The sequence below is a fragment of the Coregonus lavaretus genome, assembly GCF_964263955.1.
Source record: "Coregonus lavaretus genome assembly, chromosome: 12".
NCBI lineage: Eukaryota > Metazoa > Chordata > Actinopteri > Salmoniformes > Salmonidae > Coregonus > Coregonus lavaretus.
In genome coordinates, this window is record NC_139999.1 from 58,357,537 (window position 1) to 58,385,369 (window position 27,833).

General features: G+C 41.8%; 1 protein-coding gene across 1 annotated transcript in view; it reads left to right on the top strand.

Annotated features, from left to right (window-relative positions):
* angpt4 (angiopoietin 4) overlaps positions 1-23,744 on the top strand; it is a gene marked incomplete at its 5' end in the record, with an annotated part of 50,474 nt that extends 26,730 nt beyond the window's left edge. Inside the window, 8 exons of the mRNA XM_084172642.1 lie at positions 7,836-7,991; positions 12,879-13,000; positions 15,300-15,532; positions 16,703-16,815; positions 17,005-17,106; positions 17,421-17,587; positions 19,754-19,884; positions 22,514-23,744. Coding sequence (XP_084028768.1) covers positions 7,836-7,991; positions 12,879-13,000; positions 15,300-15,532; positions 16,703-16,815; positions 17,005-17,106; positions 17,421-17,587; positions 19,754-19,884; positions 22,514-22,674 — 1,185 coding nt within the window. The 3' untranslated portion in view covers positions 22,675-23,744. The remainder of the gene's footprint in view (positions 1-7,835; positions 7,992-12,878; positions 13,001-15,299; positions 15,533-16,702; positions 16,816-17,004; positions 17,107-17,420; positions 17,588-19,753; positions 19,885-22,513) is intronic.
* Between the last annotated feature and the right edge of the window lie 4,089 nt (positions 23,745-27,833).

The window sequence follows — 27,833 nt, forward strand, 5'->3', positions numbered from 1 at the left end:
AGGCTGCCTAATTATGATCCCCAATCAGAGACAACGAGCTACAGCTGCCTCTGATTGGGAACCACACCGGCCAACATAGATCTACACATAATAGAACTACAACATAGAATATATACAATAAAGAATATACACACCCTGACTCAACATTTAAGCGTCCCCTGAGTCAGGGCGTGACAGTACCCCCCCCCCAAAGGTGCGGACTCTGACCGCACAACATAAACATAACAGGGTAGGGCCCGGGTGGGCATTCCGCCTCGGAGGCGGATCTGGCTCGGGGCGTGACGACCTCTCACTCTCTGCCTCCCTGTTGCGCCCCTGGTCTGGTCTAGACCTCGGCGCGTTGCTTCCCCTCTCCTTCCTCCCACGATACGCCAGGCCCAGTCTGGACCCTGGTGTGGGAGACCCCGAACCTGGAGAGGGGCTGACGTCATGGTCTGGACTGGAGCCGCTGACCGGAGCTGGACTGGGCACCGGTGGAGCGGACTGCTCTGGCTCCGGAGTGGAGCCGCTGACCGGAGCTGGATCAGGCACCGGTGGAGCGGACTGCTCTGGCTCCAGAGTGGAGCCGCTGACCGGAGCTGGACTGGACCCCGGTGGAGCGTACTGTTCTGGCTCCGGAGTGGCGCAGCTGACCAGAGCTGGATCAGGCACCGGTGGAGCGGACTACTCTGGCTCCGGAGTGGAGCAGCTGACCGGTGCCGGACCAGGCACCGGTGGAACAGGCACAGGCCGTGCCGGACTGGACAAACGCACCACTGGTCTGGTGCGAGGAGCAGGCATGGGCCGGACCGGACTGGCGACGCGCACCACTGGCTTGGTGTGAGGAGCAGGAACAGGCCGGGCCGGGCTGGCGACGCGCACCACAGGCTTGGTGCGAGGAGCAGGAACAGGCCGGGCCGGGCTGGCGATGCGCACCACTGGCTTGGTGCGAGGAGCAGGAACAGGCCGGGCCGGGCTGGCGACGTGCACCACAGGCTTGGTGCGAGGAGCAGGAACAGGCCGGGCTGGGCTGGCGACGCGCACCACTGGCTTGGTGCGAGGAGCAGGAACAGGCCGGGCCGGGCTGGCGACGCGCACCACTGGCTTGGTGCGGGGAGCAGGAATGGGCCGGACCGGACTGGCGACACGCACCACTTGCTTGGTGCGAGGAGCGGGACTGGGTTCCTTTATTAACCCCCGCTCCTTCTGCTGCCTAACCAGCTCCTCTCGCCGTGCCTCTACACCTTCCTTCTCCCTTCTAGCCTCCTGTAGCGCCTCCCTCTGACCGAATACCTGTAGTCAGTGAATAGCATTCTCACGTAGGTCTTCCTTTTGTCCAGGTGTAAAAGGGCAGTGTGGAGTGCAATAGAGATTGCATCATCTGTGGATCTGTTGGGGCGGCAAAATCTTGCCGATGCAGCGCATATCCCGCCATCTGTATGTTATCCATGTCGTCATTCAGCCACGGCTCGGTGAAACATAAGCTTTACAGTTTTTAATGTCCTGTTGGTAGGATATCCGTGATCGTAGTTCGACTATTTTGTTATCCAATAATTGTACGTTGGATAATAGGACTGATGGTAGAGTCAGATTACCCACTCGCCTTCGGATCCTTACAAGGCACCCTGACCTACGTCCCCGATATCTCTGTCTCCTTCTCATGCGAATGACGGGGATTTGGGCCTTGTCAAGTGTCTGAAGAAAATTCTTTGCGTTCGACTCGTTAAAGAAAAAATCTTCGTCCAGTACGAGGTGAGTAATCTCTGTCCTGATATCCAGAAGCTTTTTTCGGACATAAGAGACGGTGGCAGGTACATTATGTACAAAATAAGTTACAGATAACATGAGAAAACACACAATAGCACAATTGGTTAGGAGCCCGTAAAACGACAGCCATCTCCTCTGGCGCCATTATCATATGACGTGTTATGGTTCCAGCACTGACCCATTTGTGCCACAAAACAACCTGATATGCCCCGCATATGGTTGCTGTCTTGGCTTATTACTTATAACAATATATCTCATTGTACCTGAATGTATAACGTGTGGTATTGCAATTAGATGAGGCAGACAAGGGGTTTAATGCCAAATCTGGAGGCTTTAACGTCTTTAAAATTTATACAGTCACAGTCTACAAAATCAAATATTAGAACAAAAAAAGTAATCAATGATATTTGAACGACTCTGTAACGTTTTGGCTAACTGTCGAAAATACTTCCCTCGATTACCCCAAATGTCCATAATTACCGTAATGCAACATTAGTTTTTAATCAAGTTCTTGGAATATCCACTCTTATCCCAATTAATCTGAGGTTTAAAGAAACCCCTTCTAACCACACTTTATTATCTTTATTAGGAAATGAATTATTCAAATCTATCTAACTTTCCTAGTTTAATGGAGGCATTCCTCCATGCCACTGGAAATGAATTTAGCAACAGAACCTCAGGCCATTGCTTCAGTCCGTGTTTGGACGTCATATGAGAGTGAAGGGGGAGGATTAAGATGGTTTTACTACTAATAGTTCTACTGGAGAGCAGTCAAGAGCCCAGGAGCAGGAAGTTATTGTTTTGTTCAGCCGAGTGGAGCAGTTCACTTCAGGCAGCAACCTAGACAGAGGCAAACCCCAAAGATATCAAGGATTTGGTGGGATTACAGAGAAACGTGTGTGACTGGCCAAGGACACTGTATGTTTTTTAGCTTTGGACTCATTTGCTAAATGTCTTAAGTTGGAGAGCTTTTGTTTCGGTTACCCTGTGTCCCCAATTTCAGGAATTGTCTTTTCAAATTCAATAATCATACAATGAATTTTACCTTCTTCGCAAATTAATTCTGAGAGTATTTACAAACCTGGCTTCAAAACCTGTGCTTGATTGAGTTTGCCTTGTGCGATGGAACCAATTGAATAGTCCAAAAAGTACAAACCCACCCATCTGGCACCCCAGACACGCTCGAGCAAACACTCATTATTTGAACCCAGGTGTGCATGACAGTGGTATGAATCCATGCCTGTTGTTTTATCAAAAATAAAATCTAGGCCTATCTCTAATCCTAACCTTAACTAGTTTCCATGCTTTACCCTAAATCACTAACTAATCCCTAACCCACCCCTAACCACTCACTAACCACTCACTTACTCGCAGTGATTTTCAACTAAAGTGTGCATTCTTTGTGTGATCATCTTGATGTGTTCACTTGTCATGCAATGAGACCATTTGGTATGACTGTGTATGAGTGTCCTGTAATGTCTCACGAATGCTGGGATGGAGACTTATAGGTTTGTGATACCAGCCTTCATAACAGCTTGAAGGTTGAAGTAAGTGCTAATAAAATAGACTATAATTCAGGGGTGTCAATTGGGTATGGCAGTCGCCATACCCTAGCTCAACACCAACAATGTTCAATAGGCTACTAAAATCATTCCAATCCTGATAAAAAGGCAAATGCAGTTTAGCGGTGTTAGACGGACTGACTTTGGGACCATGCGGACGCCTGGGAGCGGGAGGGAAGGCTGTTTGTACGGCTGGCTTTATTGAGAGCGCATCGATGCAGCTGCAGGAAACAGCGCAATTATTTCTCAAACAGAGCAGAGATGGGTGTAGTAGATGGCTTTGGCTAGGTAACTTCTGTTTGACTTGACATTAAACTAATCCCGGTGCTGAGCTAGTGCGTAGCAGCTAATTCTTGAATGACATGTTTGTAGAATGTTAAGTTCCCTACTGACTGAGGTGACTGAAGCTACATCAACAAGGTAATAATGGCTGGAGTAAATTTAGCTTGTTTTTGCTGTTCTTCAAATTCCAAGTTTTTAAATTGTGTACAGTCGTGGTCAAAAGTTTTAAGAATGACACAAATATTAATTTTCAAAAAGTCTGCTGCCTCAGTTTTTATGATGGCAATTTGCATATACTCCAGAATGTTATGAAGAGTGATCAGATGAATTGCAATTAATTGCAAAGTCCCTCTTTGCCATGAAAATGAACTTAATCCCCAAAAAACATTTCCACTGCATTTCAGCCCTGCCAGAAAAGGACCAGCTGACATCATGTCAGTGATTCTCTCATTAACACAGGTGAGAGTGTTGACGAGGACAAGGCTGGAGATCACTCTGTCATGCTGATTGAGTTAGAATAACAGACTGGAAGCTTTAAAAGGAGGGTGGTGCTTGAAATCATTGTTCTTAATCTGTTAACCATGGTTACCTGCAAGGAAACATGTGCCGTAATCATTGCTTTGCACAAAAAGTGCTTCACAGGCAAGAATATTGCTGCAAGTAAGATTGCACCTAAATCAACCATTTATCGGATCATCAAGAACTTCAAGGAGAGAGGTTCAATTGTTGTGAAGAAGGCTTCAGGGCGCCCAAGAAAGTCCAGCAAGCGCCAGGACCGTCTCCTAAAGTTGATTTGGCTGCGGGATCGGGGCACCACCAGTGCAGAGCTTGCTCAGGAATGGCAGCAGGCAGGTGTGAGTGCATTTGCACGCACAGTGAGGCAAAGACTTTTGGAGGATGGCCTGGTGTCAAGAAGGGCAGCGAGGAAGCCACTTCTCTCCAGGAAAAACATCAGGGACAGACTGATATTCTGCAAAAGGTACAGGGTTTGGACTGCTGAGGACTGGGGTAAAGTCATTTTCTCTGATGAATCCCCTTTCCGAAATTTTTGGGGCATCCGGAAAAAAGCTTGTCCGGAGAAGACAAGGTGAAAGCTACCATCAGTCCTGTGTCATGCCAACAGTAAAGCATCCTGAGATCATTCATGTGTGGGGTTGCTTCTCAGCCAAGGGAGTAGAATCACTCACAGTTTTGCCTAAGAACACAGCCATGAATAAAGAATGGTACCAACACATCCTCCGAGAGCAACTTCTCCCAACCATCCAAGAACAGTTTGGTGACGAACAATGCCTTTTCCAGCATGATGGAGCACCTTGCCATAAGGCAAAAGTGATAACTAAGTGGCTCGGGGAACAAAACATCGACATTTTGGGTCTATGGCCAGGAAACTCCCCAGACCTTAATCCCATTGAGAACTTGTGGTCAATCCTCAAGAGGCGAGTTGACAAACAAAAACCCACAAATTCTGACAAACTCCATGCATTGACTATGCAAGAATGGGCTGCCATCAGTCAGGATGTGGCCCAGAAGTTAATTGACAGCATGCCAGGGCGGATTGCAGAGGTCTTGAAAAAGAAGGGTCAACTGCAAATATTGACTCTTTGCATGAACTTCATGTAATTGTCAATAAAAGCCTTTGATACTTATGGAATGCTTGTAATTATACTTCAGTATACCATAGTAACATCTGACAAAAATATCTAAAAACACTGAAGCAGCAAACTTTGGGAAGACCAATACTTGTGTCAGTCTCAAAACTTTTGACCACGACTGTAGAAATGAGCTTTATAAAAATTCCTTGGAGGGAAATTCCCTGTCACACTGCAACAAGGGTTCTTCTAAGATCCTCAAAGTTCTTCAAAGAACCTTAGGGTTCTTGGCACTGAAAATTGCCCCCAAAAGGTTATTCCTAGAACCCCATAGGAGGTGGGGTTCATCGAGGATTCTCCTTAGTTGGTGGGGGTTCTTGCAGGAACCTAACTGCCCAACTGAAACATTTGGATTTGAATTTGAAAGGACAGCAGGTGCACACACTTAACTGAAAAATGTAAAGATCTCCTCAATTTAAGGTAAGGTTTGTCCATTGTATGATCTAAGTTGATATTGTTTTATGATGATACCATCTATCTTTTCATATTTGTGCAAATCTTTCTAAAACAGAACATGGACAATTCAATGGATATCAAATCAACAAAGAGGTAAGAATATGTAAGCTATAAGAATATGTTGAATGGTAGCTGTATTGCGTGCAGATGACTGAACTGCTCACTTTTGTGTCTGCAGGTATACAGACGAGGAGGCATACAAAGGTATGTCAGTTGGTGTTGGTATGTTATGCAGATCATATTTTCCATCCTCCTCCCTTAGCTCTTCAATAAATATCCCATAGGCCTCTACATTATGGACAAGGTATGTGTATGAAAACCATTATTAAAACAGTTTTTTTCATTCACGTTTACCACAAAAACCAAGGTATGAATAATGTTCAATTTTTTGGATTCACAGACTTCACTCTCCCTACACCCCTGATGAATATAACAGGAAACATGTTCATCACCATGCACTGCAAAATTATTCTGGCTATGGATACGGAGAACATCAACACAATAACATCAACAGGCCAGAGGATATGCCCATTGGACTTGGGGCTCTGCTGGGAGTTTACCTCATATTTCTATTTTTTAATTCTGCTTTGCCACTAAAATCATAATAAACACTGACAAATAAAATATTTTGTTATTGTTCTTACTGTTATGCATATTATTATTATTATTATTATTATTATTATTATTATTATTATTATTATTATTATTAATAATAATAATAGAGGAGGGGGGTAGTTCAAAAATTAACCCCAAAAGGTTCTTCAAATGGTTCTTAGAGGATCCATTAAAAGGAGTTCTTTGAAGAACCCTTTTAAAGGGTTCTTTGAAGAACTTATAGGAGTTCCCCCACAGTTTCAATTTGAAGAACCCCTAAAGGATACTCCTGGAACCTTTTATTTTTAGAGTGTAGGTTTAGCTGAAATGACTCCCCTGCTATAGTTCCATATACACTTCAATGCACTTGTTACCTAGTTCTTTATCAGTGCCAGTTCCCTCTACTTCAGCCATTTTATTAGGGCTGTTTGGTCACACAGTCACTCCGAGGTACTAGGATCAGAAAGAACCAGACATCTGGTTTAAATTAACGCAGTTTAACAGACCCTTAGAAAGTGTAGCTGTGTTCCCAAGCTCATATTATGGGCAGGTCTTGTGTAATTTTAATCCAAAGGCAGGAAGCAAGGGTCAATTAACCGGTCAAAGCACACTGTGTCTTTGGGGAACCAACAAAAAAACTTGACCTTTTTGTTTCTTGTTTATGTCAATTAATTTCCCCCCACTAAACCTCCGGTCCCTGCCATGGCTGAATCAGGTGGAGTTCTTAGCCATTGCAAAAGTCATTAGAGTGTCAAGGGAACCTTAACGAGGAAAATTATCCATATTCCATCTACTTCCTCTGGTCGCTTTTGTCTTGTCAACAAAACCAAGGGCACACTGATGCCTGTGAATAACTTGAACCTTTAAAACACTATCACTCTAATGTTCTACTGACCACAGAAATATACCCCAGGGAGTCCTGTGTTTGTTACAGTTGAGATAAATGTATCTGCTCCCTCTGTTTCTCAGTGTTTTCTGATATCGTGGGGACCGAGTATTTATTTGTGCTGAGTTTGACTTAGAGGTCACTTCTCTGCACCTTCGCTGGCACCAGTTCATGTTCCCAAAGAGCCCAGGTCATAGGCTGACTACAAAGAGGAATGCAGTATGTCTCTTATAACAAACAGCATGTCCTCACCCTGGGGTGCTCAGGCAGTATGAACATGTATGCACTCACTAACTGTAAGTCGCTCTGGATAAGAGCGTCTGCTAAATGACTAAAATGTAAATGTAAAATGGTGGTTATTTAAAGCAATGTAGAAATTTGCGGCACTCTCTGACTGAACTCAATGACTGGAAATGTTGAAATTTCAGATCATCTGTCACTGTATGTGAGAGGTAAAAATTATTTGTAAATGTTCATTTTTCACAACCTTTTCCTCACTTATGCATAATTTGTTTCCATACTTACACTCCAAATTATGGAACAATTACTGCACAAGGTGGGAAGGTAACTGAAATTAATCTAGAATACGAAAACCTGGGGCTCTGGAAGTTAAACATTATAGCTGTCAATGATTTCTACATTGTCTTTTTGTGTCTGCAGCTAGACAACTATATCCAGGAGAACATCAAGATGGAGATGGTGCATATCCAAGACCATGCAGTCCACAACCAGACAGCTACCATGCTGGAGATCGGAACCAACCTGTTGACTCAGACTGCAGAACAGACCCGCAAGTTAAACATTGTCGAGGCTAAGGTAATGGCTACATCTGAGTTATATGTTATCATAATCTCAAAGATGCTTCTTAAATTAGATGTTCCATAAAACTAATTAACAACAAGGATATTCATGAAGCAAAAAATTATACTCTACAAAAATACAGTTGAAGTCGGAAGTTCACATACACCTTAGCCAAATACATTCAAACTCAGTTTTTCACAATTCCTGACATTTAATCCTAGTAAAAAGTCCCTGTTTTAGGTCAGTTAGGATCATCACTTTATTTTAAGAATGTGAAATGTCAGAATAATAGTAGAGAGAAAGATTTATTTATTTATTTCATCACATTCCCAGTGGGTCAGAAGTTTACATACACTCAATTAGTATTTGGTAGCATTGCCTTTAAAAAATTTTACTTGGGTCAAACGTTTCGGGTATCCTTCCACAAGCTTCCCACAATAAGTTGGATGAATTCAGTTCTGCCCACAAATGTTCTATAGGATTGAGGTCAGGGCTTTGTGATGGCCACTCCAATACCTTGACTTTGTTGTCCTTAAGCCATTTTGCCACAACTTTGGAAGTATGCTTGTGGTCATTGTCCATTTGGAAGACCCATTTGCGACCAAGCTTTAACTTCCTGACGGATGTCTTGAGATGTTGCTTTAATATATCCACATAATTTTCCTTCCTCATGATGCCATCTATTTTGTGAAATGCACCAGTCCCTCTTGCAGCAAAGCACCCCCACAGCATGATGCTGCCACCCCAGTGCTTCACGTTTGGGATGGTGTTCTTCGGCTTGCAAGCAACCCCCTTTTTCCTCCAAACATAACGATGGTCATTATGGCCAAACAGTTCTATTTTTGTTTCATCAGACCAGAGGACATTTCTCCAAAAAGTACGATCTTTGTCCCCATGTGCAGTTGCAAACCGTAGTCTGTCTTTTTTATGGAAGTTTTGGAGCAGTGGCTTCTGCCTTGCTGAGCGGCGTTTCAGGTTATTTATTTATTTAAAATATTTATTTCACCTTTATTTAACCAGGTAAGCCAGTTGAGAACAAGTTCTCATTTACAACTGCGACCTGGCCAAGATAAAGCAAAGCAGTGCGATAAAAACAACAACACAGAGTTACATATGGGGTAAAACAAAACATAAAGTCAAAAATACAACAGAAAATATATATACAGTGTGTGCAAATGTAGCAAGTTATGTAGGTAAGGCAATAAATAGGCCATAGTGCAAAATAATTACAATTACTATTAACACTGGAATGATAGATGTGCAAGAGATGATATGCAAATAGAGATACTGGGGTGCAAATGAGCAAAATAAATAACAATATGGGGATGAGGTAGTTGGGTGGGCTAATTTCAGATGGGCTGTGTACAGGTGCAGTGATCGGTAAGGTGCTCTGACAACTGATGCTTAAATTTAGTGAGGGAGATAAGATTCTCCAGCTTCAGAGATTTTTGCAGTTCGTTCCAGTCATTGGCAGCAGAGAACTGGAAGGAATGGCGGCCAAAGGAGGTGTTGGCTTTGGGGATGACCAGTGAGATATACCTGCTGGAGCGCATACTATGGGTGGGTGTTGCTATGGTGACCAATGAGCTACGATAAGGTGGGGATTTGCCTAGCAGTGATTTATAGATGGCCTGGAGCCAATGGGTTTGGTGACAAATATGTAGTGAAGATCCGCCAACAAAAGCGTACAGGTCACAGTGGTGGGTAGTATATGGGGCTTTGGTGACAAAACGGATGGCACTGTGATAGACTACATCCAATTTGCTGAGTAGAGTGTTGGAGGCTATTTTGTAAATGACATCGCTGAAGTCAAGGATCGATAGGATAGTCAGTTTTACGAGGGCATGTTTGGCAGCATGAGTGAAGGAGGCTTTGTTGCGAAATAGGAATCTGATTCTAGATTGGAGATGCTTAATGTGAGTCTGGAAGGAGAGTTTACAGTCTAACCAGACACCTAGGTATTTGTAGTTGTCCACATACTCTAGGTCAGATCCGTAGAGAGTAGTGATTCTAGTCGGGTGGGCGGGTGCCAGCAGCATTCGATTGAAGAGCATGCGTTTAGTTTTACTTGTGTTTAAGAGCAGTTGGAGGCTATGGAAGGAGTGTTGTATGGCATTGAAGCTCGTTTGGAGGTTTGTTCACACAGTGTCCAATGAAGGGCCAGATGTATACAAAATGGTATCGTCTGCGTAGAGGTGGATATGAGAATCACCAGCAGCAAGAGCGACATCATTGATATACACAGAGAAAAGAGTTGGCCCAAGAATTGAACCCTGTGGCACCCCCATAGAGACTGCCATAGGTCCAGACAACAGGCCCTCCGATTTGACACATTGAATTCTATCTGAGAAGTAGTTGGTGAACCAGGCGAGGCAGTCATTTGAGAAACCAAGGCTATTTAGCCTGCCAATAAGAATGCGGTGGTTGACAGAGTCGAAAGTCTTGGCCAGGTCGATGGAGACGGCTGCACAGTACTGTCTATTATCGATCGCGGTTATAATATCGTTAAGGACCTAGAGCGTGGTTGAGGTGCACCCATGACCAGCTCGGAAACCAGATTGCATAGCAGAGAAGGTACGGTGTGTTTCGAAATAGTCGGTGATCTGTTTATTAACTTGGCTTTCAAAAACTTTTGAAAGGTAGGGCAGGATGGATATAGGTCTGTAACAGTTTGGATCTAGAGTGTCACCCCCTTTGAAGAGGGGGATGACCACGGCAGCTTTCCAATCTCTGGGGATCTAAGACGTTACGAGAGAGAGGTTGATCAGGCTAGTAATAGGGGTTGCGACAATTTCGGCGGCTAATTTTAGAAAGAAAGGGTCCAGATTGTCTAGCCCAGATGATTTGTAGGGGTCCAGATTTAGCAGCTCTTTCAGAACATCAGCTGTCTGAATTTGTGTGAAGGAAAAGCGGGGGCATGGGCAAGTTGCAGCGGAGGGTGCAGATGGTGGCCGGGGTAGTGGTAGTCAGGTGGAAAGCATGACCAGCCGTAGCAAAATGCTTGTGAAATTCTCGATTATTGTAGATTTATCGGTGGTGATAGTGTTTCCTAGCCTCAGTGCAGTGGGCAGCTGGGAGGAGGTGCTCTTATTCTCCATGGACTTTACAGTGTCCCAAAACTTTTTGGAGTTAGTGCTACAGGATGCAAATTTCTGTTTGAAAAAGCTAGCCTTTGCTTTCCTAACTGCTTGTGTATATTGGTTCCTAACTTCCCTGAAAAGTTGCATATCGCTGGGGCTATTCGATGCTAATCCAGTACGCCACAGGATGTTTTTGTGCTGGTCAAGGGCAGTCAAGTCTGAGGAGAACCAGGGGCTATATCTGTTCTTATGTCGATATAGGACTTGTTTGACAGTGGATATAGATACTTTTGTACCTGTTTCCTCCAGCATCTTTACAAGGTCCTTTGCTGTTGTTCTGGGATTGATTTGCACTTTTCGCACCAAACTGCGTTCATCTCTAGGAGACAGAACGCGTCTCTTTCCTGAGCGGTATGACGGCTGCGTGGTCCCATGGTGTTTATACTTGCGTACTATTGTTTGTACAGATGAACGTGGTACCTTCAGGCTTTTGGAAATTGCTCCCAAGGATGAACCAGACTTGTGGAGGTCTACAAAATATTTTTCTGAGGTCTTGGCTGATTTCTTTTGATTTTCCCATTATGTCAAGCAAAGAGGCACTGAGTTTGAAGGTAGGCCTTGAAATACATCCACAGGTACACTTCCAATTGACTCAAATGATGTCAATTAGCCTATCAGAATCTTCTAAAGCCATGACATCATTTTCTGGAATTTTCCAAGCTGTTTAAAGGCACAGTCAACTTAGTGTATGTAAACTTCTGACCCACTGGAATTGTGATACAGTGAATTATAAGTGAAATAAACAATTGTTGGAAAATTACTTGTGTCATGCACAAAGTACATGTCCTAACCGACTTGCCAAAACTATAGTTTGTTAACAAGAAATTTGTGGAGTGGTTCAAAAACGGGTTTTAATGACTCCAACCTAAGTGTATGTAAACTTCCGACTTCAACTGTATATCCTAAGAGAAGTTAAGTTGCTAATAGACGTCAATATTTGTCTTGAATGTTTGCTGTTTGGTTCAAATTATATACACTGAACAAAAATATAAATGCAACATGTAAAGTGTTGGTCCCATGTTTCATGAGCTGAAATAAAAGATCCCAGAAATGTTCCATACACACAAAAAGTGTATTTCTCTCAACTTTTGTGCACAAATTTGTTTACATCCCTGTTAGTAAGCATTTCTCCTTTGCTAAAATAATCCATCCACCTGACAGGTGTGGCATATCAAGAAGCTGATTAAACCGTATGATCAATACACAGGTGCACCTTGTGCTGGGGACAATAAAAGGCCACTCTCAAATGTGCAGTTTTGTCACACAAAACAATGCCACAGATGTCTCAAGTTTTGAGGGAGCGTGCATTTGGCATGCTGACTGCAGGAATGTCCACCAGAGCTGTTGCCAGAGAATTGAATGTTCATTTCTCTACCATAAGCCACCTCCAACATTGTTTTAGAGAATTTGGCAGTACATCCAACCGGTTTTCTGATGTCAACGTTGTGAAAAGAGTGCCACATGGTGGTGTTGGGGTCATGGTATGGGCAGGCATAAGCTATGGACAATGAACACAATTGCATTTTATCGATGGCAATTTGAATGCACAATAATACAGTGACTCAATTTCTTTTAAGGTATCTGTGACCAACATAATGTTTGTTTTTTTGCAAAGCTGCATAAGACTACATCAAATCATTAATGAAGAGTATAAAAACATATGCAATACAATTACTGTTAATGTCATGCATATAAAGGCTTTATGAATGCTACATATCACCACTCTAAGTAAAGTGTTACTATTTATTGTCATTATGTGTAGGTTATGAACCAGACATCAAGACTTGAGATCAAGTTGTTGGAGAACTCATTATCTACAAACAAACTGGAAAAGGAATTATTGGTACAGACTTCTAAAATCACTAAACTGCAAGACAAGAACAGGTACAGTATAACATTTTGATATCTGCATAAGTTTGATATTTCCTCATTAAGACTTGTGGTACAGTCTCAACTAAAATAGCTGTTACATATTTCTGCAGCTTTGAGCTGAATTTTTTTGTTGTTGAAAAGACATTTCAGTGCAAGCGCTTAATATAAACGACTTAGGTTTCACAACCTAAAAGTATGATTATATGAAATACAAGCGCTCGTAAAAGACGAGCTGCTGCGAGAAACAACCATATTTGAAACCACAACATTATTCCCGTACTGAGGAATCTTGGACAGTGCACGTTGCAGTAAAATGTAATGAGAAATAATCAAAATAATGCTTTATAACTACAATATAAACAAAACTCTCAAAAATAAACCTCTGGCAAAACTGTACAGTTTTCATTGAGAAATGCGACAGATAGATTTCCCATAAAAGTTCTAGATGTAACAGATAGACTGATGTCATTTGTCTTATATGAGAACATGGGGCTCACAGCTGAATCTTGTGTTGCACTCTGTTTCTGTTACACAGCAGTCCATATGGGGTATCGTAGACAAATATAATGGGCCACTACATCATAGGGAAATTGACTCTATAAGAGGATCCTTTCTCAGCTTCTTGATCACCATTACAACTGAACTGGTGCCCATAATCAACAGCAGCAGGCCACAGCAACATAATAATAATAATAATAATATAATATGCCATTTAGCAGACGCTTTTATCCAAAGCGACTTACAGTCATGCGTGCATACATTTTTGTGTATGGGTGGTCCCGGGGATCGAACCCACTACCTTGGCGTTACAAGCGCCGTGCTCTACCAGCTGAGCTACAGAGGACCACACAACATAAAAATAATTCATTGCTCATAAGTTTGCATTAGGAATAATCATCATTTTCACAATTCATGTTGCTTTTTCAATGGTCATCATGTTGAATTGATAATTTAGCACAAATGTAGTTTGGCTCTGACATCCACTACAGTAAAGGAATGACATCATACATATATACGATATGCTGTATAGGATAATGATACAATGGGTTAAAGTCTATGTGCCTCAACTCAGATCTCACTGGGCCAATGTAAGGGTTTTGTCACTTAGTGTTGCTATGACTATTATTTACATGGTTTTTGGTATTTACATCGTTTTTAAATTGTTACGGTGTAATTACAGTGAATGTACAAATTGTTACAACTATGATATCTGTGTGCAGTTTCAACCAAACTCATCATTTACCCTGCTAGGATCTTACCCTTGTTTGAGATCTTTTCATATATGTGTAACGTCAATGTGATGTCTATGTATAAATGTCAAGGTGCAACAGATTTACTGAACTTTGCATATAGTTACATTATGCCTGCCCATGTAAATACATTGTTTTAGCAGCACAATTCAAGGTCAGTCGGGTTTCACTCCAACAGCAGTTGTGAAAGTTGTAATTGAAGCAGGTTAAATCTTTGTAAAACCACTGACATACACTTACATTTTACCTGTCTGTTTCATCCACTCTTTGAGCTAAAGTTTCAGTGCTGTTCACCTAGTCCTATGATCACTTTGCTATCCTCTCATCAGGTTAAATACATTTGGCTTGTTTCAGTGTTTAATCAACCAGAGTCCACATCTATGTTCAGCTACTACCCTACAGCATGGGTTTAACTACTCGATGGTTAGTGATTTTCTGGAGTTACTTACAGTGCAGTGAAAGTCAATTAATTAGCTTGGTTGTCAAGAGACTACGGGGCCTTTTCAAATACTTATTCTTCCTTCTATCATTCTGGTTATCACCTTAAATGTGGTTATTCTGGTAAAGCAAGGGTTCTAGCTTACTTACACCAACACTGTAGGTGAATGATTAATCAAAGTAGAGCAGGTACAGTAGGGAGGTAGAATGCTTTTTCAAAGTGCACAGCATATTGTTGCAAGTCAATGCAAATAGTCGGGGTAGTCATGATTAGCTGTTCAGGAGTCTTATGGCTTGGGTGTAGAAGCTGTTAAGAAGCCTTTTTTGGACCTAGACTTGGCGCACCGGTACCGCTTGCCGTGCGGTAGCAGAGAGAACAGTCTATGACTAGGGTGGCTGGAGTCTTTGACAATTTTGTGGGCCTTCCTCTGACACCGCCTGGTATAGAGGTCCTGGATGGCAGGAAGCTTGGCCCCAGTGATGTACTGGGCCGTACGCACTACCCTCTGTAGTGCTTTGCGGTCAGAGGCCGAGCAGTTGCCATACCAGGCAGTGATGCAACCAGTCAGGATGCTCTCAAGATAGGAATACCACGAAAAATACTTTTTCAACTATCTTCTCAGTCATTTGGAGAATAAGGTGCACGTGTTGGAGTCGCAGCAGCGGGATGAGCTGGAGGACATGAGGGAGGAGAAGAATAGGCTACAAGCATTGGTGAGGACCCAGACGACAGCCATCGAGGCTCTACAGAGACAGCTGAGGGTGGCCAGCACCAACAACTCAGCCCTGCAAAGGCAGCAGCAGCAGCTCATGGAGTCGGTCCACACGCTCATCAACATGGTGTCTACCGGTACAGGTAGGAACACATTCAGAAGCTCAGGTTTTGTCAAATGCAGTTGCTTTCTGATAAGTGCACACTCGGCTGAAGAGATCAGAGAGTCAAACATCCTTTTGTTCTTTTAATTGGTTTTTCGACAGGACAGTATGAAGTTAGGGGAACAGACAATAAAGCTGGAATGACGGGAAAGAAGGCCACGGGAGTAGAGTGTTATAACTCAACCAGATTCCGGCACTCTGTTGAAGTGTCAATTCAAATCCAATACACTCCAGTGTCTAACTCCAGATAGATAGAATGTTCATAATGTCGTTGCGACAACTGTCTACAGACAGACAGTCGATAGACATGCTGTGAACCAACCATTAGTGCACACATTGAAGACAATGCAAAGATCAAACATGATCAAACATCAACACCTAGGTCCCTTCTGGAGAAATATAATCCACTGATGGATCAGAGCCAGTTCCTCTCTAGAGTCACATCTTAAGGCTGGGTTGGAGCTAAAGACGTGGCTTGTTTGTTTGATAGGTCAACAAGAAAATGTAAAGACTTTGGGTGGGCCACAATGCGTACAAGTTTGGGAACCATTGCACATTGATAAATTCAGATAAACATTCTGGAAAAATGGGTGCGGAGATCATAGGTGTTGTGCGGTCTTAATGACATCCAGTCATTAATGATACAGAGAGAGAGAGAGGAGATGGTTGGGAGCTGTCTTCATTATGTTTTTGGCTGTGTTGAGTCAAGTCTTGGATTCACTTCACATGCTTCAGAACCACACACTTCGATAACTCCCATTTGAACTTCCAAATCGACATCTTGCCTGAGGAGGACGTCAGCATCTGTTTATGGAGACATTCCCAACTCAAATGAGACTGCTTTCGATTATCGTCATAGGATGGAGATAAACCACTCAGAGACAGTGGAAACACAGGATCACTCAAAGAGAGGAATCCAACGAACCATACCTCAAAGGCATAAACCTGAGAAAACAATGCTATGTCAAAGTGTACATTTATGTTTATGAACTGTAAGTGATACCATTAATGCGATTTATTGGATAGGCCTAGTTTTAGTACATAAACACTGATAAGGTGTTGTACATCAAAATGTTTGTCTACCCTTTGTGGATTTGAAACAGAACAGTTATTTGAGGCTTTGTTTCAAAATGTGTGTGTGTGTGTGCAGGGACATTGCTGAGGGACCAGAGGTTTTGGGATTGTGCAGAAGCCTATAAAGCAGGACACAACATCAGTGGAGTCTACTACATATTCATTGGTAACATGACAGAACCCACCCAGGTGAATAAATAGCACTGTCATCATCCTCACGATCCATACTGAGTATACTGCATGTTTCAATCCAACTCTTAAGTTGTCAACTTTCTCTTGTCAAGTTTTTCCAAGCACAGCTGATAAATCAACGTTTTCTGAGTGGTGCCTCTATCGTTGCTGAGTGCAACAACTAGATTTTAGTTATTGTTTCACCAGGTGTTTTGTGACATGGAGACTAGTGGAGGAGGCTGGACATTGTTCCAGCGCAGGGTCAACGGCAGTGTGGACTTCCAGAGAACATGGAAGGAATACAAAATGGTGGGTACTCCTGGCATCATCCATCTTTGGAATGTACAGCTGATGTATGGGATGTTACTGTACTGGATCTGCCTGTGTTGTTAGATTTGTTGTGCAGGTGCTGAGAATAATGTTCTTGTCCCAATAAAGCCCTGTGTAAAATGTTTTCCCATTCATCCATTGGATAGCTTGGACACCTATTCATCCATTGGCAGACCAGTTCAGATGCCAAGAGCTGAGAAAACATCAAACATGGACTACTTGAACTTAAAATACAGATGTAAGATGACTCTTGCCCTTGTGTAATGGTGTGATCATCAGATGTTTGTCTGTAGGGTTTCGGGGACCCTGCGGGAGAGCACTGGCTTGGGAACGAGCTGGTGTTTCAGATGACGAGTCAGACCCAGTACGCCCTGAGAGTGGAGCTGAGAGACTGGGAGGGGAACACACCCTACTCCCACTACGACAAGTTCCAACTGGCCAGTGAGAAACAACAATATAGGTACTCTACCTTATGACTTCACCATATCCATACTGAAAACTTAGCTCTTTCTAAAAGTATTTTTCATGGCTGAACACTATTTTTAATTGTCCTGTGCATAGCCGTGGGAAGTAGGGGTTCTGAGGGTGCTATATAGTTTTCACAAAAGTAGTGCACTGGGCTTTTACTAGTATTAGTGGACCGATAGAACAGTATCTTGCAGGATTCAATAGTTGGAATTGTAAATGTTGTTGCCCTGTCCCTTTCTCTGCGATTGTCATTCTAATGGAATCCAGAAAGAACAAAACCCTGTCCTCAAACACATCAAAAGGTACAAAGTTATGGGCATTGACACAAAACATCCACATCAAATTAAAAACATGTATTGATCAAACAACATGGGAAAAAAACACTTTTTGTGCAGTATTAATTTACCATCCTTACAAACCACTTAACGTAAATGTACGTTACTGTATTGTACATAGGCTGGTCATCTAGGTTTGTACCTGTAGACTTTCCATCACCATGAAGAAAAACAATGCACACTACAGTAATTGAGTACATTGAGACATCAAGTGGTTTTGATGATGAGATGATGTGGCTCAGTTGGTAGAGCATGACGCTTGCAATGCTAGGGTTGTGGGGTTTTTTCCCATGGGGGACCAGTACGAAAATGTATGCACTCACTACTGTAAGTTGCTCTGAATAAGAGCGTCTACTAAAATGGAAAGGGAATGAATATACCATTTCAGTTTTCACAGAGAAATAAGTTGCATTTTCAAAGTACTGTATTTCAAGAAACTGGAAAACATACACTACTGGTCAAAAGTTTTAGAACACCTACTCATTTAAGGGTTTTTCTTTATTTTTACTATTTTCTACCTTATAGAATAATAGTGAAGACATCAAAACTATGAAATAACACATATGGAATCATGTAGTAACCAAAAAAGTGTTAAACAAATCAAAATATATTTTATATTTGAGATTCTTCAAATAGCCACCCTTTGCCTTGATGACAGCTTTGCACACTCTTGGCATTCTCTCAACCAGCTTCATGAGGTAGTCACCTGGAATGCATTTCAATTAACAGGTGTGCCTTCTTAAAAGTTAATTTGTAGAATATCTTTCCTTCTTAATGCATTTGAGCCAATCAGTTGTGTTGAGACAAGGTAGGGGGGTATACAGAAGATAGCCCTATTTGGTAAAAGACCAAGTCCATATTATGGCAAGAACAGCTCAAATAAGCAAAGAGAAACGACAGTCCATCATTACTTTAAGACATGAAGGTCAGTCAATACGGATCATTCTCAAGCTACAAATGCTGGTAAACACTCAAATATATTTGGTTGAAATGTTTTCACAAAAGTAGTGGCTTATGTCTTTAGTGGTCGTGTATTAGCGGACCAATATAGACGTTTTTCTTCCTGCATCCCCCCTGGAAAAAAATCGCAGGACCCCCCACTCCCAAACTACTTCCTGCGGCTGTGGTCCTACAAGACGCATGGTAAGGACTTGATCCAACTGGCTGACTGGTGAAGTGGCATGCAAAGCCTTGAAGTTTGTCTGCTTCACTTTGTTTGAGGTCAGGGGTTTGTGATGAGGTGTGTGGTGACAAATGCCTGAACCCCGAGTAACACTGAGTCACAATGTCGATGTGGTCATTTCTTTTATCCGACTCAATGGACCACAACAAATAAAGCATGTAAGCCAGAGCTAGGCTGCCAGTATAGAAATAGGGAACAGTCACAGGATTTCTGGCAAGAACTATGCAAATATGTACTCAGTTCAAGTTTAGTATGTCTTTTCACCGCAACAAAACTCATTGCACATGAATAATCCTGGATCTAATAATATAGGAATAAATATAAATGTTGTTATTAATCATATATCACCTTTTCTTTACAAGGAACATATTACAGTGCTTATTGCATATCTGAAAGCCATGTAAAATTACATTTACATTTACATTTTAGTCATTTAGCAGACGCTCTAAAAGTGCATACATTTTTTTACTTTTTTTTACCCAAAAAGTACTTTGAAAAAAAGTCTACAGTGTTCCCTTTTTGCTTCAACTTTCCTCACAATATTATCTCATAGCTATTTTCTTGTATGGAATGAATTCAAAATGTGATTTTGGCATCAGAAATCCATCAGTCCCAGACAAGCTGATTTTCCCATCTGCAGGCTGTTCCTGTGGGGCTACAGTGGAACAGCAGGAGAGCAGAGCAGCCTGGCAGCGCATGGCTCCAGCTTCAGCACCCGCGACGCTGACAACGACAACTGCCTGTGCAAGTGTGCCCTCATGCTGACGGGGGGTAAGGGTTAGAACTTCTCCTCCATGAGGGAATTTAGGGCTTTATGTGATGTGACATGCAAGCAGTAACCCCTTTTCATACAGCTAGCTGACTTGAGGCATGCTGCCAGTATGACTTCTCACTCTGGCAAATTAATAACATAGCTATCGTGGCATAAATATATTCACATGTTTTTGTTTTCAGCAAAGTACGTGGGTGTCAAGATGTCATAACATGCCATCAGTTTTTTATGACGTGTTGTGACACGTATTATGTTGACCTTGCAGCAGTGTTATGACAAGAAAAACACAGTATAAGCTCAAGTAAAGTTAATCATTTTCATTGTTAAGTACCTTGGTGTCACATATACAATGGGCTCTGAAATTATTGACACCCTTGATAAAGATTAGCAAAAATTACTGTGTATAATAAATAATTCAAATACTGAGCTATATTGTATGAAAAAAATGGGAAATTATATTATTTTATACTAATACAATTCCTCAGAAAAATAGATTTAGTTTACCAAGCAATATATTTTTTTCTCAAAAAGGTAGGGGACAAGAATATTGACACCCCTATTTTCAATACCTTTCAATACCTCACCTGGTGAGGATAATGGCAGTGAGCCTTTTTCTAAAATGTTTTATCATATTGGAGAACACATTGGGAGTGATATTAGACTATTCATCCATACATAATTGTTCCAGATCCTTGATATTCTTTGTCTGCGCTTATGGACTGCCCTCTTCAATTCAAACCACAGGTTTTCAATGGCATTCAAGTCCGGAGACATAGATGGCCATTGCAAAATGTTGATTTTGTTGTCAATTAACCATTTCTTTGTGGATTTTGATGTGTGCTTGGGGTTATTGTCTTGCTGGAAGATCCACTTGCGGCCAAGTTTCAGCCTCCTGGCAGAGGCAACCAGGCTTTTTAAAGTTCATGATTCCGTTGACCTTAACAAGGGCCCAAGGATCAGAGGAAGCAAAATAGCCCCATAACATCAAAGATCCACCACCATATTTTACAGTAGGTATGGGGTTCTTTTCTGCATATGATACCTCTTTTCAACGCCAATCCCACCACTTGTGTGCATGGCCAAAGAACTCTATTTTCATGTCATCCAACAAATGTAAACGCCTGGAGTTTGCTAAACGGCATTGGCACTTGGATTGGAACCGGTGCTATGGTAAGATGGCATGAAAATAGAGCTCTTTTGGCCCAATGTATTCTCCAATCTCATAAAAAAGGTTCAGTGCCGTTATCCTCGCCAGGTTAGTTATTGAAAGTTATTATAGAAAACAGGGGTGTTAATTTTAACCCCTACATTTTTTGTATATATATTTTTTACTTAGTTAGCATAAAATAATATATTTCTTAATTTTATTGAGAGTACATTTCTGCTCATCTTTATCAAGGGTGTCAATAATTTCGGACCCACTGTAAATACCTACATACAAAAAAGAAAAAATGTGTTTGTATATTATTATTTTGTTTGTGGTACTATAGTATTGGTCAAATACTGATTGAAAGGGTTACAGATCATTGTATTTTACTCTGAGATTCCTGAGCTTTTTGTGTAACACCCTGATAAACCTATTGTACTCCCTACATCAGTTTCAATCTGAATGGCTTACTCTCTTCTTGACTCTCCCAACTGGGTACATATGTCATTTCAATGTCTAGTTTTGATTTAATTTGGGTTGAGTTGTCAACTAAAGTCAATTCAATGTGAAATCAACCAAAAGGTTCACCCTGTCATTGGATTTAGGTTCAAAGTTGGGTGAAAAAAATCTGAAGTTCTAATACGTTGATGAATTATTGCAAATCCAATCAGTTTTCCACGTTGATTCAACATCATCCCATATAAAAAAATATATAAAAAAGGACATGGAAACAACGTTGATTCAATCCGTTTTTGCCTATTGGGTCTTGACTCTAGGCACAGAGCTAAAGACAACAAGACAAGGCATTAACGCAATTTCTGTGATCTTCACCAGATACAAGCATTCCAGCTCCTATCTCCTAAGTGCTATGTAAAACACATCACGCCTCAAACCATTCCCTCAGTCATACATAGTCCCCAATCAAGTCTATTTATTCTACAGCTGAGGAGAGAGGGAAACTCCCAGATAAATAGCTTTTTAATACTAAAACTTTGATTGATTATGAAAGTTGCTTAAGTTAATCGCTCCAGCACAGCTGGAACCCCTTTCAAAATGTTTCAAACTGTTTGTATAGTCATGCATAATCAAACCACTTATGGATAGAACCTCTTGACACATGCCATCCAAAGCAAACAGAGGTGAAGTGATATTAGATTGATACGAGATGAATTTGCAGTATCTCTCTGAGGCGCGAGTGTGGTTCTCATAGCAAGGTCCCTGTTTGCTTTGAAATGGAATAAGCACCTTATGCACAGCAGGTTAGCACACCACTACCACGAGTCAAAACACCACATTTGCTGAGAGAGAAAGAATTTGGTTGGAAAAGGGGGAAAAAGGGATGAATTGAGGCTAATGGACTGTGTGAAAAGCTGTTCACAAGTGTCAGTTTCACTTTAATTGCTGTTACCATTTTGCTAACGCGAAGACATAATTCCCTGAGTCCATCCTGCTATAACCCACCCACTCTCTCTGTTCTTTAGGTTGGTGGTTTGACGCTTGTGGCTTGTCCAACCTCAACGGCATTTACTACACCGTGGGCCACAACATCCGCAAGCTGAACGGCATCAAGTGGCATCACTTTCGGGGACCGAGCTATTCGCTTCGTTCGACAGTCATGATGATCCGACCATCCGACTTCTAAGACCGGACATAGTCATTTGGAGAGGAGAAGGGCTGCGAATGGGCAAAGGGACAGCGATTTCTCAGAGTTCCTTGCCTCCTTGTCTCCAGGACACAGACAAACAAGTGTACATTTACGTTTTTAATAACAAACTATCAATCAGTCAATGGATGACTGGAAGTTATTTAGTAGAAGCGAAAATGTTGGGAGTCAGCAGAAGAGACCAGACTGATAGTCTACATCACCTGGCAGCTTTATGCAGTGTAGCTCTGGCCTCAGCTCTTTTTAATATATACTATAATGTGCCAGATTCGCAGTCCTCTGATGTCTTGCTTTACCCCATTGTACTAGTGATGTCAACAATACACCTCTACACAGCTCCCTCACACCCTCAGTCTTTATTCCAGAACATTCTGAAGCTGTCATCATCAAGACAACATCAAATGAATATATAGGAATGTCTCATACTATTTAACATAAACCACAGATAAAGACACCAAGACAAGTGAATAACAACAAGCAAATAACTTCAAAAGAAATGGAGGACATTTCAGTCAGAATGTGCCAGAATACTTTATGATTGACAAGATGTGATATGGACAGATCATACTGTGAGGCCTGCTTCTGTAATATTTCAACATTCCTACTTTTTTTTTAGCAAAATTGTATTTGCAAACTGTAAATTTGAGCTGAGCTTTGACTTAATTGTTTTGCATAACTGGATTGTATGTTTAAAGTTTGGGTTCATTGCTCTGCCATTTTGTGTGAATATGTTAATATTTCTCTAAGCTTGTTTTTTCTATTAAGGATATCTCTACAGTAACACCTGAGTTAAGCGCGAGTAAATGGAACGTAGTTCCCTTTATATCTACTTTTCTCTCTATGTGCATTCTGACCTTGAATTTAAGCATGAGAATATAATGCTATTCACCCACTATTCGTTTGGGGTGGAGATCATATAAATGAAGGTGTGGCGGAGGTGTGTCTACAGATATGCTGTAATAATTCAACCATCTTTATGCGCGAGGAAACCATGAATAAAGTCTAGCGAACCTACCAGTTGGAAAAAGCATCTACTATATTTTTTCAGATGGAAATGACACCATTCTCCATGCATTGTAAATTACAACTTGAGCTATTGATAAGAGCTAAAAGACATGTAGGCTAATTAAATCGTTATGGAGCGGCGCGCAGACCAAGCCATAACAGTTTGTACCTGAGGCATGGCCGTGTCATCACACAGTTCCATGGTTAATGCAGGCAATAGACGAGGGTAAAACCTACTATTGTACACTATTCTCCCTATTATAATTCTATGTACACTAATCTTCCAACATTACCATGGGTTGAAGAACTGAATGTGGCAATTTCAGAATGATTCAAACCACCGTTTTTTTTATTTTGTGCCTAAAGACTCACCAAACCTGTTTTTTTTTATGATTCATAAATACTTTCCTAAAACTAAATAATCTACAAGATCATAGTATTTTTAAATATACCAATTGGTGCTGAAACGGAGACGAATGCTGTAAAACTTCCATTAAACGCTGAGTCTCAAATAGCCGCCTAAATGGCACATATTTCATCAAATAAACGGCTGTTTCAAATAGAAGCTGGGTTTAAATTAATTGTTTATGAGGTTACCATGAGTTACCATGACTATTTTCAGGTCTCTCCAGAGATGTTCGATCGGGTTCAAGTCCGGGCTCTGGCTGAGAGACTTGTTGTCTTGGCTGTGTGCTTAGGGTCGTTGTCCTGTTGGAAGACGAACCTTCACCCCAGTCTGAGTTCCTGAGCGCTCTGGAGCAGGTTTTCATCAAGGATCTCTCTGTACTTTGCTCGGTTAATCTTTCCCTAAATCCTGACTAGTCTCCCAGTCGCTGAAAAACATCCCCACAGCATGATGCTGCCACCACCATGCTTCACCGTAGGGATGGTGCCAGGTTTCCTCCAGACGTGACGCTTGGCATTCAGGCCAAAGAGTTCAATCTTGGTTTCATCAGACCAGAGAATCTTGTTTCTCATGGTCTGAGAGTCTTTAGTTGCTTGCAAACTCCAAGCAGGCTTTAGTTGCTTGCAAACTCCAAGCAGGCTGTCATGTGCCTTTTACTGAGGAGTGGCTTCCGTCTGGCCACTCTACCCATAAAGGCCTGATTGGTGGAGTGCTGCAGAGATGGTTGTCCTTCTGGAAGGTTCTCACATCTCCACAGAGGAACTCTGGAGCTCTGTCAGAGTGACCATCAGGTTCTTGGTCACCTCCCTGACCAAGGCCCTTCTCCCCTCATTGCTCAGTTTGGCCGGGCGGCCAGCTCTAGGAAAAGTCTTGGTGGTAACAAACTCCTTCCTTTTAAGAATGATGGAAGCCACTGTGTTCTTGGGGACCTTCAAAGCTGCAGTAATATTTTGGTACCCCTCCCCAGATCTGTGCCTCGACACGATCCTGTCTCTGAGCTGTACGGACAATTCCTTCGACCTCATGGCTTGGTTTTTGCTCTGACATGCACTGTCAACTATGGGACCTTATATAGTCTTTCCAAATCATGAGGTCAATTCATTGAATTTACCACAGGGGGACTCCAATCAAGTTGTAGAAACATCTCAAGGATGATCAATGGAAACAGGATGCACCTGAGCTCAATTTCGCATCTCATAGCAAACGGTCTAAATACTTATTTACATAAGGTATTTCTGTTTTAAAAATTGTATACATTTGCAATCTTTTCTAAAAACCTGTTTTCGCTTTGTTATTATGGGGTATTGTGCGTAGATTGATGAGGGAAAAAAATTATTTTATCCATTTTAGAATAAGGCTGTAACGTAACAAAATGTGGAAATTGTCAAGGGGTCTGAATACTTTCCAAATGCACTGTATATATAGAGAGAGGCATACTATGACAAAATAAACGTGACACAGTGTGTAAATGATAACACATTAATGCAGGAAATGAAGAAATTGATTAAAATGCTGAAAGTGAATGCTGGAATTAAACAATGAACTATGCAAATGATTAAAAGCTGTGTGCATTAAGGAAATAGACAACTGGCTAAAAAAAAGCCTGTCTCTAATAAGGGCCTGTTGTGTTCAGTGATTAATGGAAGTTTTACAGTATGTATATATTTAGATGGCTTTCTTTCATTGATCCCTAATATTCTGAACCCATTCTCTCGAAATATTCTAGTGAGTCTGTCGACAAAATTCAAACTAAAAAGGTACACCATATTTAAAAGAGCACTATGCCGAAATTTCAGTTTATTGACAAAACAAGTTTCAAGTTTTAATGTCACATGCACAAGTACAGTGAAATGCCTTTCTTGCAAACTCAAAACCCAACAATGCAATATTGTATTATTCGAAAAATAACAAGAAATAAGAAAACGAAATATGAAATACACAATGAAGTAATAAGTAAGTAAGTAAGCATGCTTTATACAGGAAACATTTAAAAAGTCAGGTCCAATACCATATTTACATATGCAGGGATACTGGAGTGATGGAGGTCGATATGTATAGGGGTAAAGGGACTAGGCAACAGGATATTAGATAAACAGAGTAGCAACAGCTTGTATGTGAGTGGGTGTATAGTCAGTATAAATGTATGTGCATATTATGTGTGAGTGAGAAATTGATGGAGGTTGTGTTTGTGTGTGTTGTGTGTGAGTGTGTAGGGCCCTGTGAACGTGCATAGAGACAAATATTGAAATAAAAGGTCAATATACATACAAGATAAACTCAGATAGTCCGTGTAGCTATTTTGTTAGCTATTTAGCAGTTGTATTGCTTGGGGATAGAAGCTGTTCAAGAGCCTGTTGGTGTCAGACTTGATGCACCGGTACCTCTTGCCGTGCGGCAGCAGAGAAAAATTGTCTATTGATTGGGTGGTTGGAGTCTTTGACAATCTTCTGGGCCTTCTTTTCACACTGCCTGATATAGAGGTCCTGGATGGCAGGGAGCTCGGCCCCAGTGATGTACTGGGCTGTCCACACAAGCCTCTGTAGCGCCATGCGATCGAGGGCGGTGCTATTGCCATACCAAGCAGTGATGCGGCCAGTCAATATGCTCTCAATGGTACAGTTGTAGAACCTTTTCAGGATTTGAGGGCCCATGCAAAACTTTTCAACCTCCTGAGGGGGAAGAGGCACTGTTGCACCTTCACAACGGTGCGTGTGTGATTGCTTGTCGTCAGCGAACTTGATAATGGCGTTGGAATCGTGCGTAGCCACACAGTCGTGGATGAACAGGGAGGACATGAGGGGACTAAGCACACACCCCTGTGGGGTCCCTGTATTAAGGGTCAGTGTGGCAGAGGTGATGTTGCCTACCTTCATCACCTGGGGTCGGCCCATCAGGAAGTCCAGGATCCAGTGCAGAGGGACGTGTTCAGACCTAGAGTCCTAAGCTTGGTGATGAGCTTGGAGGGGCAAGTATAGTGTAGAGAATCATTGTACCATCGAAACCGCTGTGAAATACATTTTCCATAACCAAAAATATTGTATTTTCAGATGTTTGCGACTGGTGTACAAAACCGAAAGTAAAAGACGCAAAAACAAAACTTAAGAATGGGAAGCATAGAAATAGAGCACATAGACCAGATCTACCGCTTCTTAGACTTTTATTCAATGACAATGATAGATCTATAACTCCCATTTCTATGTGAATTTGGTCGGGTCGCCCAAAAAGTTGCATATAGCAGCTTTAAAGGGATGGCTTAAGATACATTGAAAAACCTATTGACTGAAAAGTCCACGAGAAAATCTGTCGGCCAGCAAGTGGGAGGGTTTTCAGTGGTTGAATTAAATGTATTCAGAACACGCAAGGTAGCCCCACCTGCAGAGCGCATTACGCGACTGAATAAGGTAAGTCTGAATACCAAATACTGAGAAGTGCGTATGAAAGGCGTGCGTAGGAAAGGTGTAAATTCCTAAGTCTGAATTGGCCCCTAAGTGAATTATTCTAACTTTTGAGATGATGCACTTTGAGTACTGTAGCGGTTTCGGAGCCGAGTTCTTTACAAGGCAAGGTTTACACACACAACCACACAACACAAGTTCAAGTAAAGGGTTAAACCTATTTTTTATGACCAGGCTTTGGTAGAGTTCTTGAAAAATCATAATCATGCCTTGGTCCGTCAGGATTTCGCTGGGTAAACCCACCCTGGAGAACATCTGTAACAGCTGTCTGG